This window comes from Triturus cristatus, chromosome 4_2 (assembly GCF_964204655.1).
Source record: "Triturus cristatus chromosome 4_2, aTriCri1.1, whole genome shotgun sequence".
In the NCBI taxonomy this organism is placed as follows: Eukaryota; Metazoa; Chordata; class Amphibia; order Caudata; family Salamandridae; genus Triturus; species Triturus cristatus.
In genome coordinates, this window is record NC_140586.1 from 177,010,029 (window position 1) to 177,028,252 (window position 18,224).

The following is an 18,224-nucleotide window of genomic DNA, read 5'->3' on the forward strand; positions in this document are numbered from 1 at the left end:
TGGAAATAGGTTGTTTGTTTTATTGTAATCTTTTGCAGTACCTTGGAGACTAGGGGCTTATTTACAAGCCCCTGGCGCTGGCCGGCGTGTCACTTTTTCCCATGTTAAAAGTGATGCACCAGCAGCGCAAGGGGCTTGTAAATAGGCACCTAGGTTTCTATGAAAAGCTTTTACGTCTCCTTTAATGATGAATTTGTAGTGTAATTTAATGTTTATTTATGGAATTAATAACACTACATGAAGGTGGATGAGTGTAGGGGAAAAGCACCAAATCAGTAAAACTGCCCTCGCACACAGCAAGCTGTCATGCTTCATCATAGGGCTGCAAACACACCTCCATGCCAACCAAACGCTGTAGGTGGAGGTTTTGCCACAAGGATTACTGGACTAACCCAAGGTCTATCTGAAGGTTCAATGACCCCCAATTCCAGCATCTTTTGGAACGCTGTCCTGATGCAGTCCTGATGGTCAGGCTGTCTGTACCTTTTTTTCTTTACTGGCAGACTGTCCGCTGTGTCCACTTCATAGGCACACCAGATGGTTTGACTGGGTGTTAGAGAGAACATCTGTTGGTACCGATTGAGGGCCTTCATGCAATCAGCTTGCTGCTGGACAGTGAGGCTGCCTGCCAAGGCTACTCAATCAACTGACCAATCAACAGAGTTCTGACAGAGGAGATCAGAGAGAGGGTCGCACTCTTCATCCTGTCCCTCATCAGTGGCCTTGAGCAAGCTCATGTCGGCCCTGTCTACAAAAGGCTTTAGGTGGTTCACATGAAGTACCCGGTGGGGACTTCTGGGAGTGCCTAGGTCCACCAGGTAGGTGACCTCTGCTTTCTTTTCAAGGATTGTGTGGGGCCCACTCCATTTGTCTTGGACAGCTGCTGGGGCCACAGACGCCAACAGCCACACTTCCTGGCCTGGCTGGTACAAAGTCTGGACAGCCTTTTGGTCATTGCAAGCTTTCTGGAGTTCTTGGCTTGCCTCAAGGTTTTTGCTTGCCTTTTTCATATACTCGGCCACACCTGAATGTACTCATCGTGTCCAATTTAGGGAAGAAGCACGGAGACTGGGGTGCAGGATCCCAGTCAGACTAGTCAGTAAAACATAATGACACCAGAGAAAAGTGGGGGTGACCATTAAAGCAGATCCTACTTTCCTACAGAGAGAATCCCTGTGCAACATGGTCTGTAATATGCAATGCTAATTGTGTGCCTCCATGTTAACTGTGTTTTTATAGTGCTTAGTGTCTAGGCCCTATAATACTGTTTGGAGTCAGAGCTCTGGTCCAGACGGTTGTAGCAACATCTGTTTTTCACTGTTTTTCCTAGTTTTATGTGTAGTATATTTCTCTTGTGTGCTTTAAAGAACTTTTCTATTTAAAACGTAAAGCACGGCCTGGACATTGACTTTCAGCTGATAGTACCGTTTGCACTGTTTTCTGAATGATAAAAGCCACCTCACCTCCTTGAGTAAACCTTGGATTGCTTTGTCTCACTACCCTGAGAGATTTAAGTGCTGGAGTGGAGTACTTGGCTATCCAGTTTTATGTCCACTATTACCAAGGCCCCAGGACACCAGCTGGGAACACTCCAGTTGATGCGATTGGAGCCGAGTAACCCCTGAGTGCCCTAGTGCCCAGGAATCCGGGTCTAACAGTCTTATTCAGATTTAAAGACACCTCTTTAGTGAGAATATGATCTCAGAGCACAGACTGATATAGCCGTGTAAGAACTTTGTTTTTGAAGTTTTATATACAACAAATTCGAGCCCCCCCCCCCCCCCCCATCTGTCACAAAAAGTTATGTAATGGGGAGCCACGGCCAATAGGTCAGGGGAGCCGCTTGTTGAAAAAGTTTGTAAACCACTGGCCTAATACGTCCCATTAATATGAGTCTTAATTATCTCTGACCCCGATTGAATTTGAACCCTGTAGCAACATATGGTACGGGACACATTCAATTATCCAGTGTATATAGGCGATAACACCAGGTTCCATTCTTTACCATTACTTGATTTTTAACAATATTTCCACAGGTAATGGGGGCACATAACCACGATCCGCCCTTTTTTAAATTTTATACAAGAGCTACTAGTGACTCCTATATTCTCTTAGCTGGGAATATATATAATATATTATCTTAGCTGAGAAATATTCATCACAGTTGTTTCACCCATATATCAATAGATGACTGTAAAATACACCCAACAGCCACATAATAACTACAAAATAAGGACACAGCGCAGTTGAGGACATGCAGCTAGACCGTGCCCATGTCTGCACCTGTGGCACCGCAAGAGGAACTAGGAAGTGGTTCCACTTGCGTCTGCCATTTTGGAAATGACCGAGCGGTCTAGTTGCTACTGTTTTAGACAGTGCAGTGAGGACGCACAGCCCATGCGTCCACTCACCATCACTAAATATATGAACATCTTTATGGGGTAAACATGGTAATATTCAGGCCCTAGTGCAGTTCCTTAGCTGATTTGGCACAGAGGACGCCTTAAAAGCAGTGAGTACGGCACAGCTGTTAAAGTGCCCATAAGCATAGTTCTCTCAGTGAGCTCATTCTTACGAGCATGACATGATGGCTATGATTTGTGTTTTGTCCCCATCGAGTGTGACTATAGGCTCGTCTTGCCACTGAGGACCTATTCTGAAAAAGTCTTCCCTCAGTTTTTGTAGTGTATGTGCTATGTCTGTGTTATTTTGCTTTGTGTTTTACGCCACAGGGATCACTGTTTCATTAGATATGCTCACCTCAGCAAGCATTGTATTTTAGTTCACATGACCTTCCACATAGAGGTGATTTCTTTAAAATATATAAAAAGCATATACAGCTTACTTAGTTTAATTTTAGCAGAAAAATATTGCATAATGCTCCTTCCGTTCTGATCCTCCCCGTTCCCAGATTTATCAGCGCCGGGACGCCCCGTTGGGGCAGCTGTGCGCTTTATAAAACACACAAAATAAATAAATAGTCTAAGCGCACTGTTCTCCTGTTTTCTGCCTGAAACTTTGCCAGGCTAGCTCTCTCATTATATATTACAGGTTGCCAAGCAGTAGCACCAAGTAGGTGCTAAAAAACCTTTTCTTTTAGCATGCAGAGTGCGTAAGGTCACTTCACTAGTACTATTCTAGGAGTGGAATCAGGGAGTTAGATCCTTGGTCCCGAAGAAAAGCCATGGACATTGGCTTGAATCATGTAGACCAATAGACAGGAAGGTACATTGCAACCTATACTTTCTATTCTCTCGCCCTACTTTTTAACTATACCGCCTGGAGGACAGATTAAAGTATTACTTACTTACCTGGCAGGTATTTTTAAACCTCCAACAATACCCCTCCCACGTCTTATATTTTCATAATTTAAAGCATACTATTTGGTGCTCCTGCATAAGTCGCAGGTCGTAGCAAGCCCGTTCCGCAGCAAAATGGGAGGAACCCTATGATGAAGCATGCCACCAAGGAACAACCCTAGTGGGTGAGGGTTATATAAGAAACCCTAGTGTGTTCTATCTTGTGAATGGTTAGCACACAGAGGCCAGACTGGCTTTCTTGTTTTGAAGAGGACAAACTCCTTGTGATATTCCTCTCATCTTCCCTTTTCTCTTGAGACAACAATATCCTGCCCATGACCGATAAGAGAAGAAAGCTCCAGAGCTGGACACTACCCTTCAGGGCTATCACTGCTCTATCTATATTGCTCTTAAGTATGCCTGCTTCGTTGTGGTATAACTGAGCCCCCAGATAGTGGCACAAGTCAGATTCCTATTGAAGACCCTGGTAGTTAATCTGCCTGTCAGGTCCAATGGGATAGGGTTAATCAGTAAAAATGCAAGCCTTAATACTATTGTCTCTTAATCCTGACACCTCAGTAAAAGTTGTTACTACTGCCAACATTGATGGAAAATCTGACGTAATGCTCCTTGCATAAAGCAGTATATCGTCTGAGCATAGTCATATGGGTGTTGTCCTGTATGCGAAATGTGGATTCCTCTATCTTTATTATCACATCTTCTTTCATTAGCAATGCCCACCATCACCATAGCAAAAATAGAGAAAGCCTATGTGGTGAGTTCTCTTCTTTATCTGGTATGACTCTCATACCGCTTACCCTGTCTTAAAGCATGCGAGTGGTGGAGCAAATATGAGTACGAACCATTGCATGATATTAGGCCTGTGTTCTAGTATTCTCCTAACTGCGAAGATAGATCGGCATCCTATTGTGCCAAAGTCTTATTCCAGGTCAGCTATGACCACTACCGGCTTTAATATGGTGCAAGAGGTCTTGTCTAGGTTTTGGCAACAACAGAAGCATCCCTTTTTTCTGAGTACCGTAGCAGCAGTATAAACCTCTACTAGGCTCAGGGCTAGCTCCTTCACTTAGGTCTTTTAAATATCTGCTGAAAGTCTTTCGGCTACAGGAGTTTTGCCCCTGGACAACTCAATTATCAGTTTTCGTCCCCCTTGGACATTTAATACAGCCTCCAGAGCTCCTTTTAAGGTGGTAGTTAAGGCCCCCCATTCCGGGTGAGCCACAAGGTTGTCTAGAGGTTCTCAAGGTTTTCTAGAGCAAAGCCAGAAACCTCAGTACTTTACCACTGATAGTCAGTGCCAAAGTGCTTGTGCTCACTCCTTAAAACATAATGTCATTGGACTGCACGTGACTGGCACATTTAATTTACTTAAGTCCCTAGTAAAGAGGCATAACATGTATACAGGCTTGTTAAATTAAATGCTACTAGTGGGCCTGCAGCACTTATTGTGCCACCCACTTAAGTAGCCCTTTCAAACGTGTCTCAGGCCTGCCATTGTAGCCTTTGCGGGGTTTCAAAGTGCCAATTTGACTTAGCAAAATATCCGTTTGCCAAACTCCTTTTTTTAAATACAAATACAGCATCCCTAATGGAGGCCCTAATCAGTCCTTAGTGCAGGGTACCGTGTTTTTAAAAAGTTGGACATGTGGTTTTAAGTTGTGAAAAATGTCAAATTTGTTTTTCACTACCGTTGGGCCTACCTCTTCCACGGGATAACATTGCGTTAGCTTATTACATTTATTAAGTTGTTGGGACAGAAAAGTTCTCTGCATGGTAAGTGATGTGTACCCCTGCCCTGAGTGCCTTACTGTCCTGTTGTCTGAATCGCTAATGCAGATTTCTTTGTTTTAAACAAACACGAATCATGCATGTGTGCCATGACATAGGCCTGTCTCACGGATTGTGGCCTTGTTGGAATGGAAGGGGTTCCCAAAGCACTACCCTCAGTGGTGGAAGGCTACTGCCTTTACGAGGAGTTAAGCATCACGCTGCTGTTTCATTTAGGGGTGGTAACTGGAAATACACTGCCTGTGTATCACTGAGGGTTAGTAACTGGAGTACTCTGCGGTGCTTAATTGGGTGGTGGTAAATGTGTGTATGGAATACTGGTCTCTTAATGAGGTGATTTTGCATACCTCTGACTTGCTTCTCACTTTCCTCTCTTCTACAGAGTGCCCAAGTGGATGACTGGATGGCAGTCAAGTCCATTTACGAGTTCTCATCCATAGACAATAATATTCACAAGATGTCCCTGAAAAAACACAGGTGAGTTAGACTTGTACCTCCTCTACTCTTGGGATTTGCATCTTGCATTTACCTGAAGTTGCCAGACTAATGCTGATGGTTCCGAGCTCGCTTGTCTCATCAGCTAACATATGTTTCACAGAGTGCTTAGAAGAGACTTGAAGTAGGAGACCTGCACTGATGAAATGGGTAAATAAAGGTTTTCTCTGACCATTTTCTTTTCCGCTTTATTCTAGTGGGCTTGTTTGCATCATTGCCAACTTACCCTCCGAACTTGAATACACTGCTGTTCTTCATTGAGGGTTGCAATGGAGTACGCTATTGTACTTTACTGTGGGGTTGGTATCTGCAAGTACGCTGCTTTGCGTCACAGGGTGGTAACCAGGAGTAATATTGCTATGCTTCACTGAGGGTTGGTGATTGGGAGCATGAGGGGTGGTAACATATTACACTGTTGTGCTTTATTGAGTGGTAATAATGGACTTGTTTGTTTTGCTTCATTGAAGAGTGGTAACTGGGAATATGCTGCTGTGTTTTACTGAAGGGTGGCAACTGAAGTACGCTGCAGTGCTTTACTGAGTGGTGGTAACTGTGTGTATGGTACACTGGTCTCTTCATGAGGTGATCTTGCATACCACATACTTGCTTTCAGTATTTTGGTACACTGGTCTCCTCATGAGGTGATCTTGCATGCCTCTGAGTTGCTCTATGTAACTGACTTCTTAGTGCTTTTTATACACTGGTCTCTTCATGAGATGATCTTGCATACATCTGACTTTATCTGTGTAATTCACTTCTCGCTTTCCTCTCTTCTACAGTATGCCCAAGTGGATGACTGGAGGGCAGCCAAGTCCATCTATGAGTTCTCATCCAAACACTTTGATAAAAGCAAGGTGTTCCTGGAAAAATACAGGTGAGATGGACTTGTACCTCTTCCACTCTTGGGATTTGCATCTAGCGTCTACCTGAAGTTCGCCAGACTAATGCTGATGGTTCCGGGCTCGCTTGTCTCAGCAGCCACCAATTCTTTCATGGAGTGCTTAGAAGAGACTTGAAGTTGGAGACATGCACAGAACAAATGGGTAAAGAAAGGTTTTGTCTGATCATTTTCTTTTCCGCTTCATTCTAGTGGACTTGTTTGCATCATTGTCATCTTACCCTCCAAATGAGGAAAGACCCAGTAAACTATACTCTGCTTGTTTATCTTAAGCAACTTATGCTGAGAAGGGTTTATTGATCCCAGGTTTCCCTTCCAACCAGTTTCTTAAACAGGCCTGTAGTGGGCAGGGGTGAGGGGTGGTCTTTGAGTAGCGTATGGGGGTTCAGCTCATACTTAAGGCTTTGATTAACTTAAGCAGGGCATTACACAGCGATGAGGGCGCCAGAGGCAAGTAGTGCTGCACCTACCACATAGCAGCTTCTATGAACATTGACTTATGCTTTTCTCTCTCAGCAACCTGGGGATCAGGTTCCTGATTCCCAGGTTTCTGAGAGAGAAAAGCGTAAGTCCTGTCGAACTGCACCCGGCAAGCCTTTGCTGGGTGCAGTTCGACACATATTTAGCCAACTGTATGTCAAAGGCGACAGAGCCCACCCTCTCTGGAAGTGGATGAAGAAGTAGGCCAAAGACACTGGAACCTTTGGCGAGTATGTGCAGACCACGTCTATCTGCTGGTGTTTAGCATGACTTGTTTTATGTATTCCTTACAGCAGAGGTCTTCTGGAGGTCCTGAATGCCACTAGCCAAGAGGAGGATCTACCATGCCCCTGATTGCTCTGTTTCTAATGAAAAAACTGTCAGTGGGCCACTCTAATAGGCAATCCATAACCTCTTTCTTCCTTTGTGGTGTTTAGGTATTGGGGTGAGAGTCAAATTACCCTCTCACTCTCTGCTCTGATATTGACGTCTCTTCATGAATTGATCTTGCATACCTCTGGCTTCCTGTGCTTAATTGACTTCTTGGTGCTTTGACGCACTGTCCCCTTCATTGGATGAACTTCCATGCCTCTAGCCTTCTCTGCATGATTGAAGTCTTGGTGTTTTGACGCACCAGCCTCTTCATGGGGCAACCTTGCATATCTCTGACTTGCTCTGCATGATTGAAGTCTCTGTTCTTTGAAGCACTGGCCTCTTCAGGGTGTGACCATGTATACCTCTGATTTACGCTGCATGATTGACTTCTTGGTGCTTCGACGCACGGTCCTCTGTAAGGGACCATATTTCTGACTTGCTCTACATGATTTGTCTTCATGGGTTGGCCTTCCAGAAGTCTGACGTGCTCTTTGTTATTGACTTCTCATTGCTTTAATGCACTGGTCTCTTCATGAGACGATCTTGCATACCTCCTACTTGCTTTGTGTAATTGACTTCTCCGTAGTTGATACACTAGTCTCTTCATGAGGCGACATTTCATACGTTTGATTTGCTCTGCCTAATTGACTTCACTGTGCTGGACGCACTAGCCTCTTCATGGGACAGTCTTGCACATCTCTGACTGGCTCGGTGTATTTGACGACTACTCTACATGATTGACTTCTCATTGGTTTGATGCACCCACCTGATCATGGAGCGACTTTCCATACCTCTGACTTGTTGTCTGGTGCTTTAACGCACAGGCCTCTTCATCTGGCAACCTTGCACAGGCCACTTCATGGGGATTTTATTGGAATTGTACAGTATATCCGTCAAAGAGAAGTGTGCATTAGATATTGTCCATGGGCCAAAGTCCCTGGCCCCTGTTGGGGATATTTCGGGTAAGGTGGGGTACTCGGATGTACGAAGGACGTTTTTGTCACTATTCTCGTACACTAACCACTTGTGACATAATATATACTGATGAATGTACAATTCCTTGTCACTATTCCCGTACACTCTAACCACTTGTGACATAATATATACTGATGAATGTACAATTCCTAAATAAAAGCAAGGTAAAAAACATTCCCAACCTTTACCCCTATAAACCCCATAACCCACACCTAAAATCAAACTTGAAATAAAATTTCAACAATTACCATAATTATAAATTAATGTTGATTGATCAAATATTTTTAATGAGTAAAAAACAAATTTCTTACCTTCCTTTACCCCTAAACCCACAACCTGCACCAAAAAAGTGAATTACACAATGAACATATTTAATTTTCAAATAATTAATTGATATTAATCAGCAATTAAATAATAATTAATTATAAATAAATTACTACTCCCCTTCAAACCTGTAAATCCCACATCCCGCACATAAAGTTCGCTTAAAGAATAGCACAATTAACATTATTAAATAACAATAGAAAAATATTTTTAAATAAAAAATATTCATACATTTATGATAATGAAATTACTTCCTACCCTATAAAACCCACAACCCGCTATGGAACTAAACACAAAATTAGAAAAATGAAAACATTAATTGTATAAAATATACATCATATACATTTAAAATGTATACTAAAATACATAATAATTAAAAAAAGTTATTTTCAGGCAACTATATTTTTGCAAAAATTAATGACTTGGATTTTTAAAACAAATATATTTAATATTGAAAATAAAAACATAATATAATGTGAAATAAATAACACAAATATGTATATATATTATAAACAAAATACATAAATAATATTTAGACAAAATATTTTATTTGAAAATTTTTTTTTAACAAAAAAGATTATAACATACTATTAATTTAGTTACTACCCACCTTATAACCCCACAAAACAGTCAACGTGCTCTGAAAATTAAAAGAAATATTTACACTATTAATATATATATCGACAAACTAAGTATTATATGGTAACTATTAATTATAATTAATGTAATTTCCACAATAAACCCCTACAAAACACACAACACATAAAATGTAAGAAAAATTAACATAATTATGAAGTTATTAATTAATCAAAATGAATTTACTTCCCACCTCATTCACCTACAAAACCCACATCCCACATATAAAATCAAAAACATGAAAGGTAATAACACTATTAACAAAATAATTAGCAATATATTAAATATTTATTCAAAACTAAATATAAATGCATTAAAATGAACTTCCCGCCCTTTACCCCTATTCACCCCATAACCCACAGCTAAACTTAAACTAAATAAAAAAATATATTACACAAATAAAATCATTGTCAATTAAATTGATAGTGTTACTAATTATTTCATTATAATAATTTACTTCCCACCCTTTACCCCTATAAACCCCACAAACCTCACCAAAATAATTTAATGAAAGAATTAACATAATTAATTATCGAGTATTTATGAAAGGAAATTGGCAAATAATAATTAATTCAAAATAAATTAAGTCCCAACCTTTACCACAATGATCCCCAAACCAAACTAATTAAACAATTAACATAATTGTCAATTCATGTTTATTAATTTACAAATACTTATTAACTAAAAATAAATTACTTACAACACTTTACCCCATAAACCCCCAAACGGCAACCAAAGTAAATTAATTAAACAATTAATATGATTATCAATTAATTATCAATTGAGAAAAAAATATGAATCAATTAAAAATAATTTACTCCCTACCCTTTACCCTACATCCCGCACCTAAAAATAAATAAGCAATGAACATATTTATTTTCAATTACTTAATATTATTCAAAAATTAATTAAGAATAAATTACTACCCACCCTTCACCCCTAGAAACCTCCGAACCTGCACATAAAATGTATTGAAAAGAGAACACAAACTTTCTTAAATATCAATAACATAAATAATTTTACATAAAAATGAATACATTTATTATAATTGAATTTCTTCCTACCCTATACCCCATTAAAATCCACAACCCGCTACGGAACTAAACACTAAATTTAATTAAATGACATTTAATAACTACTAATAATGTTACAAATATAGTCAACAGACATAAACAGTAATATGCAAAAATGTACATCATATACTAAAATACATATTCATTAAAAACACGATATTTTCAACTATATTTTTTAAAACAATATTAATGACTTTGATATTTTAGAAATCGATATTACTTACCTAAAAATCAATATTTTTGACATCGCTATTGTTGCTGTGGATATTTCCATGTCACGAAATTTCAAAGTCGATATTCTTGTATATCGATATTTTAAATGTAATATTATTGTCTGAATATCACTCAAGGGCCTCTTCATGGGGGGCGCTTGCATACCTATGACTTGCTCTCCATGATTCATTTCTCGGTGCTTTGACACACAAGCCTCTTCATGGGGTGATCTTGCATACCTATGACTTGCTCTTTGTAATTGACTTCTCAGTGCTTTGATACAAGGGCTTCTTCATAGGGCAAACTTGCATACCTCTGACTAGCTCTGTGTGATTGACGTCTCGGTGCTTTGATGCACTTTCCTCTTCATGGAGTCACCTTGCATACCTCTGAATTTCGTTTTGTAATTGACTTCTAGGTGTTCTGGTGAGCTGGTCTCGTCTTGAGGCAATCTTTGATACCGCAGACTTGCTTTGTGTCATTGACTTCTCAGTACTTTGATAGACTGGTCTCTTCATGATGGGTGGTAACGGGGTATGCTGCTGTACTTCACTGAAGGGTGTCAACTGGGAGTACGCTGCTTTGCTACACTGAAGGGTGGTAACAGAATACGCTGCTGTGCTGTGTTGAGCGTTGGTTACTGGGAATAAGCTTCTGTGCTTCATTGTTTTAGTAACTACAAAAATGCTACTGTGCTACATTGAGGGGTGATAACTGGGACTACGCTGCTGTACTTCAACAAGGTGTGGTAGAAAAATACACTGCTGAGCTTTGAGTGTTGATAACAGGCAAAACGCTGCTGTGCTTCATTGACAATTTGTATCTGCAAATTCACTTCTGTGCTATTTTAATGGATGGTAAATTGAAGTATGCTGCTGTGCTTCACTGAAGTGTGGTAGCAGAATACGCTGCTGTGCTGAATTGAGCGGTTGTTCCTGGGAATACACTGCTGTGCTTCATTGATTGGTAACTGCAAATTCGTCACTGTGCTACATTGTGGGATGGTAACTGGGAGTACTCTGCTGTATTTCACTGAGGTGTGGTAACAGAATATGCTGCTGTGCTTTATTGAGCATTGGTAACGGACTATGCTGCTGTGCTTTATTGAAGAACGGTACAAACTGCGAGGGGGTAACTGGGAGAAAGTCTTCATTGAGGTGTGATAACAGAATATGCTCCTGTGCTTTATTGACCAGTGATAACAGGGGATACTCTGCTGTGCTTCATTGACTGTAACTGCTTATTCACTACTGTGCAACATTCCGGGGTGGAAACTGACAGTACTCTGCTGTGTTTCACTGGGGTTAGATAAGATTATGCTGCTGTGCTTTGAGCGTTGGTAACAGGCAATATGCTGCTGTGCTTCATTGATAATTGGTAACTGCAAATTGGCCACTGTGCTATATTGAGGAGTAGTAACTATGAGTACACTGCTGTGCTTCATTGACAATATGCAACTGCGAATTAGCTACTGTGCTATATTGAGGGATGGTAACTGGGAGTATGCTGCTGTGCTTTATTGAGGTGTGGTAATAGAATAAGCTGCGGTGCTTTATTGAGCACTGTAACAGGCAATACGCTGCTGTGCTTCATTGATAATTGGTAACTGTGAATTGGCCACTGTGCTATATTGAGGAGAAGTAACTAGGAGTACACTGCTTTGCTTCAGTGAGTTGTGGTAACAAAATACGCTGCTGTGCTTCATTGATTTTTTTAAAGGATATTTATCTTTATTGGCATTTACATATACATTCTACATTCCGCACTGCTCATTTCAACATTTATCATGATAACATTTGCAGGTAAGGCGTTACAAATATCATTGAACTCGTATCATAATGGAAATGTTTGTGTAACTTTTTGGAGAAGGCAATCATTAACTTGTCGTTCTTTAATGTATTTCAACTCACTCCATCCCTTCAGGTGACTAGTCTTCAACATCTTTCTCCTACCTGCCTTTCCAGCAGTGCAGTTTACTCCCTAGTATGTCAGAGTATTTATGTTCATGCAGGAGACACGTCCCCATTGAACAGTCATATGTAACAAAAAATTAACTTAGGGAAAATGATAATAAACCAACTAAACCACTTGGCTTACATAGTGTGGGTTAGGTTGCAATTATGCGTCTGGTTAGTTTTATGGGGGCGGGAGGGAGGGGTCTTCCGTCTAGGGGGTCAAGTCATGGAGGGCTAATCCCTACACCAAACTCTTCCGTCTGCTTGACATCAACCCTCTTCCAGTATCTAGTGATGGGGAAACAGAGTTACCACTTCTGTTTAACGTATCTTATAGGGTCAGCAAGATTCCATCGGGTGCAGTCCTGTCATCCTCCCGTTCTAATCTATAGCTACCTCATCATTGTCGGTTGCACTACTGTGCGAGCATGGATATTCCCAGGCATGTAAGTATCCCTGCATTGCTCAGCTATTGGGCGTAGTCGTAGCCCCCTCAACTCTTCTCTATGCAGCGCTCTCTCTTCGGCACCTGCCCAGCTTGTCACCTCCTGGTTCCAAACGTTCAGTTGTGGCCCTGTAGGTAGCTTCCCTGTTATCGCTGTACGTCTTTTGGCTAATGCAAGCTCTAATTCTATAAACCTGTTACCCACCTTACGCTTATGTGGTTGTGGGAAGAGTCCAAGCAGGCATCTCTGCCTTGCAAGTATACGCCCCAGGGTTTTATTAAGCCTAGAGAGTACCTCTTGCCAAAAAAGATCGTATGATCACACAATTCCAGGTCATGTGCATGAAATCTGCATCTTCCTGACCACATCTCCTCCGCTCCCACCCAAAGGCAGTGACAACCCTATGTGGTGTAAGGTAAGTCATATGAATAGAATTGGATGTATTTCAGCTGTGTATTTCTTGATACCCTCTTAGGGGACTCCAGGACCCTTTTCCATTATTTATCGGTCTGTTCCCTATCCAGGGCTCTCTCCCATTTCTCCCGCAACTTCAACAGCGTGACCAGGGAGGCCTCACATAAGGACGCATAAAACCATTTGACCTGGTGCCCAGGTGTTCCCAGAGTGATCAATGAGTGCAACACCCTGTGTGTTTTCGGCTCTGTTCTATTCAAGCCCCATAATTGCCCAAATACTCACAGTAGCACCTCATACGTAAGGCAGCCCACAGCCTTTCATCAGTTTTGCGAAGGGGAGTAAAGTCTTCACTTGGTAACAGTCCCCCACTGTCTCGGGTCCCACCTCTCTCCATGATAACGTTTGATCTGCGGTAATAATAGTCTGCGGCTCTCCATTTGGTAATCCCACTAATGGCAAATCTGGGGAATATTTCGGGTTGTCAGCTAGTTTTTTAATGCAGCAATTCTAGCTCTGTAGCGTTGTGGTCTGCAGTATTGAGTTGTAGAGAACTTTGGTGGTGTGATCCAAGATTTTGGCCAGCAAGAATCTAGGGTTTTGGTTTGGTTCCATCAAGAAAGTCCCCTTTGTGTTCACTCACTCCAGCCATTGTGCCAACCATTGCAGTTAACACAAGGAGAGGATGGACGGAGCGCTGAAACCTTTCAGACACTCAACCCACAGTCACAGATCTGGGTTGAATCCATCATCATTCTTTAGCTCACATCGCCACCTCAGTTCAGACCCAGATATATGCAAATCAGTCTTGACCCTGTGCCTCATGGGAATTAGTCCCAGATCTCTGTACTGGGGTGAATGTATGACATTGTTCTGCATTCTGTCCATTGATTGTTCTTGTTGCATTAACCTTTGTAGTTGGGCAGCCAGCTGATAAAGCTCAAAATCCGGCACTCCCAAGCCTCCTTCCGCAATAGGGCGAGGCATAATTTGGAGCGATATTCACCGCCTCCAATCGCCCCAAATTAATTCTCTCGTCCGGGAATCCAGGTTACGAAACCATCCCGAGGGCATGAATACCGGCAAGTTAGCAAAATAATATACCAGACTGGGTAGGACGACCATTTTAGTTGAGGAGACTCTAGCCATAATAGGAAGTCTTAGTGTACGCCAAAACATCACATTAGATTGAAGCGATCTAAGCGCTTTATCTAAATTACCTTCTCTCAGGTCCGCCAGTGAGTGGAAATTCTGGATGCCCAAGTATTTAAATGTGTTGATGCCCAGTTAAGATCTGCGGGTAGGTCGGCAGCCCCTGACTCGTTGTCTGGCCTCTGGTAACAGGTATGTTTATTGACCCGTAAACCAGACAGTCTCTCAAATGTCTCCAGGAGTCAGAGCAGTCTCTTTGCCTTTTACGGCATCACTCAAGTAGATTAATAAATCATCCGCGTAAAGAGAGAGTGGATGTTCTCCCATCAATAGTTAGTCCTATACCCTTCCTTCCCTGACGGAATAGTTCAGCTAGGGGCTCTATCGCCAGGGAAAATAGTAATGGCGACAGTGGACATCCCTGTCTAGTGCCCCCTGCTACCCGGTATTGTGGTGAGATGTTCTTACCCGTCTTAACCCTCGCCATGGGGCACGTATTCAATAATTTCACCCATTTCACCCATTCTTCTCCTAACTCCAGGCGCCTCATGACCTTTAATAGATCGTCCCAGCTCACATTGTCAAAGGACTTCTCTAAGTCAACCTACAAAATGGTGGCCTGCTGCAGGTTCCCTGTCTCTGGATGGTAAAGCAGAGTACAGTCTACGTAGATTATATAAGGTGCTACGGGAGGGGATGAACCCATTTTGATCTACATGGATTAGTCTCTTCATTTGTGGGAGTAACCTGAGAGCCAGTACTTTACTAAGTATTTTAAAACCAGTATTGAGCATTGAGAGAGGCCTATATTCCCTCACCCTGGCCTCTGGGGTCACAGTCTTGGGGAGTGGCATCACCAATGCATTCTGCGTAGTTTCAGGCAGGTGGCCCAGCTGCATTGCCTCTTCATACATGGACACCAGTCTCTGGGCTAGTACAGACTCATATTTCCTGTAAAATTCTGCAGGAAGGCTCTCCGGGCTGGGGGTCCCCCCAACTCCTCAATGTCATCATCCAGGGTGCCGAGAGTCAACGGGCCTAAGAAAGCGCGGAGACTATCACAGGAGGCCCCAGGTGGGGCGGCATAAAGGGTCTCATAATGGCTGTGAAATAACTAATTGAACCCTTCTGGGTCATCTGTAGTCTTTATGTGCAGAATTAGAGTTCCTCTGACTTCCGGTTTAATTAGCCAGGCCAACAACCGATCAGTCTTCCCCTCCTCCTCCTCTTGTACCCTGTCCATGTATGTTCTATAATAGTATGACCTTAATCTTTCCAAAGTATCATTATACTGGGCACGCGCATCTAGGAGGAATGTATTGTCCTGTGTTTTCCCCTTGAATGTTATCTAATGCCCGCAGTTCCCGTTCCCTTTCCTTATCCAACAGTTCTCGATGGAGTTCTCTATGCACCTCTACAGATTGCCCCATGCAGTGGCCTTGTACCACCACTTTAAAAGCCTCCCACTCAATCAACACTGAGGAGGTAGAGTGTTTGTTTTCGACAAATACCTACCAAGAAGGGAGCGCATGGCAGCGCCTAAAGGTACATCCTCCAGGCTCAGGGGATTAAGCTGCCATGCAGGGATTGGGGGTCTGCCCCCATGCGGTCGGTACGTCAGCAACCAGGGGCTGTGATCACAAAAGGTCCGTCCTATGTACTCCGTGTAGGTAATAAAGCCATTGAGGCCAGGTGAAAACCAAAAGGCATCTAGTCATGTATGAAGTTGATGCATTGGGGAATAAAAGGAGTACTCACGCACCCCCCCATGTTGAATCCTCCAAATGTCCTTTAATCCCCAATGAGTCATCCATTCCCATAGTCCAGGTGCCACTCGAGTCGGACCCCCAGGTATGGGAGGATGAGATCTATCCAATATCACATCTGTCACTCCATTAAAGTCTCCACCTACTATTACCTGGCCCACCTGGAGTGGAAAGGTCGGTCATAAAGTTCATCTGGTCTTAATTGGGTGCATATATGCAACCCACGTGATGTCTCGTCCTAGTAGTCTCCCCGTAATAAAGAAATATCTGCCCTTTTAATCTATTATTGACCGTGTTAAGTCGAAAGGCACTCCCGGTCTGATCCAAATTAATGCCCCTCGGGCATACGCCGAGAAACAGGTGGCATAGACCTGTCCTCTCCAGCGTCTGCGTAGGTTTCCTACTCCCGCTTTGAACAGAGGCGTCTCTTTGCACCCCGTCTCTTAAGATAGTTAAGTATATTTTGACTCTTGGACATGGACCCTATCCCCCTAATGTTCCACGTAAGGAACTTTAGTGTCTGACCGTGTGAATCCATCTTAAGATGTGTGGTATATCCCCTCTCACACCTCCTCACATCTTGCCCCCAGCTCAACGCAGAAAAGGGTAAGCGGCAATCCCCCCTTAGCACTAAGGACAAGCCAAGTCATTGCACACAAAAAAAGGGGGAAATAAAGAAATAATCCATAGCTCCCAACATGAACCAACTCCCCAGTCCCACAGCAGTGTGGCAACGGGCACCCGCCCAAACCCTTCATATATCGCTAAAAACTAAGCAAGGCCCAAACCAGCTACGGTAAGGCCCTTCAGGGGGTCGTGGCTTCACTTAGTGTCTCACAGAGGTGTATAATGTGCAGGGTGTTGTGCAGTGCACCGACCTCTATAACAGTCCAACCTGGTCAGCCCAATGTTCCAATTCAGTGTAACTCTGCCGCCTCTGAGTGAGAGTCAGGGCATGTGCTGCACTTATTCTCCTCCATAGCCACATCTTTATAATCTCATCTGCAATGTTCGGAGTTACCTGTGGCATATTAAGGCTATAACCCTTGGAAGAATCTGAGTCTGAACCCTCCAAGCCCCTCACAGAGCGCAACCCCGCTTCTGATGGAGACCCCCCCCCATTTCGTGCACTATCTCAGTCACTGCCTGCAGAACCGCTGCTCTCTCCCGTTCCATTTGGGAAGGACTCAGCTTCTTTGATATATTCCACGCAGGTCATCTCCTAGATCGCTTACCGGACCTCTGGCGCACCGGGGCCTGCCCCCGTGCCACCTGGGGAGTTTGTTTTGTTTGTTTCCCACTATTCCCATGCCACTTGAGGGTCCTCGCAGAAATTAGTTTTACCATCCAAGGCTATGCTAAGCAGAGACTGAAGGATGAGAGAATATTGGAGGCCTTCAGCTCTCAAAGCTTTCTTAACCTCCTAGAAAGAGGAACGTTTTAGCTGACCATTAAGGGTGTAATCAGGGAATATAGATACTTTGTCATTATTCACCTCAAAAGGGCCATCTGAGCGTGCCCTGTGCAACATTATATCCCTGTCTCTATAATGTAGGAGCCTGCCCACTACCGGCCTTGGTGGTTGACCCGGGTCCGGCAGACGTGCTGGAATACGGTGTGCTCTCTCAAGGGTATAGAACTGTGTCAGGCCCTCTGGCTCAACAACCATGCTTAGTTAGGGTTCCAAGTAAGCCCTCATGTCACCATTTTCGACCCTTCAGGCAGGCCCAAGATACGAATATGATTTCTCCGACTGCACTCTTCTCCATTCTCTGCCGTGCGTTCCAGTGTCTTGACTCTGTCCATACACTGACTGACTTGACTGGTCAGTGCTTGGTGCACCAGGGATAACTCCTCGAAAGTCGTCTCCACTATCTTTACCCTTTCATTAGGTTTTTGGTGTTCTGCGCGTAG

At 42.9% G+C, this 18,224-nt stretch overlaps 1 protein-coding gene across 1 annotated transcript in view; it reads left to right on the forward strand.

Moving 5' to 3' along the window:
* Positions 1-18,224, forward strand: part of LOC146833299 (extracellular calcium-sensing receptor-like) — a 362,453-nt gene that overhangs the window by 13,223 nt on the left and 331,006 nt on the right. Inside the window, exons 2-3 of the mRNA XM_085600062.1 lie at positions 5,491-5,585; positions 6,383-6,646. Coding sequence (XP_085456188.1) covers positions 6,630-6,646 — 17 coding nt within the window. The 5' untranslated portion in view covers positions 5,491-5,585; positions 6,383-6,629. The remainder of the gene's footprint in view (positions 1-5,490; positions 5,586-6,382; positions 6,647-18,224) is intronic.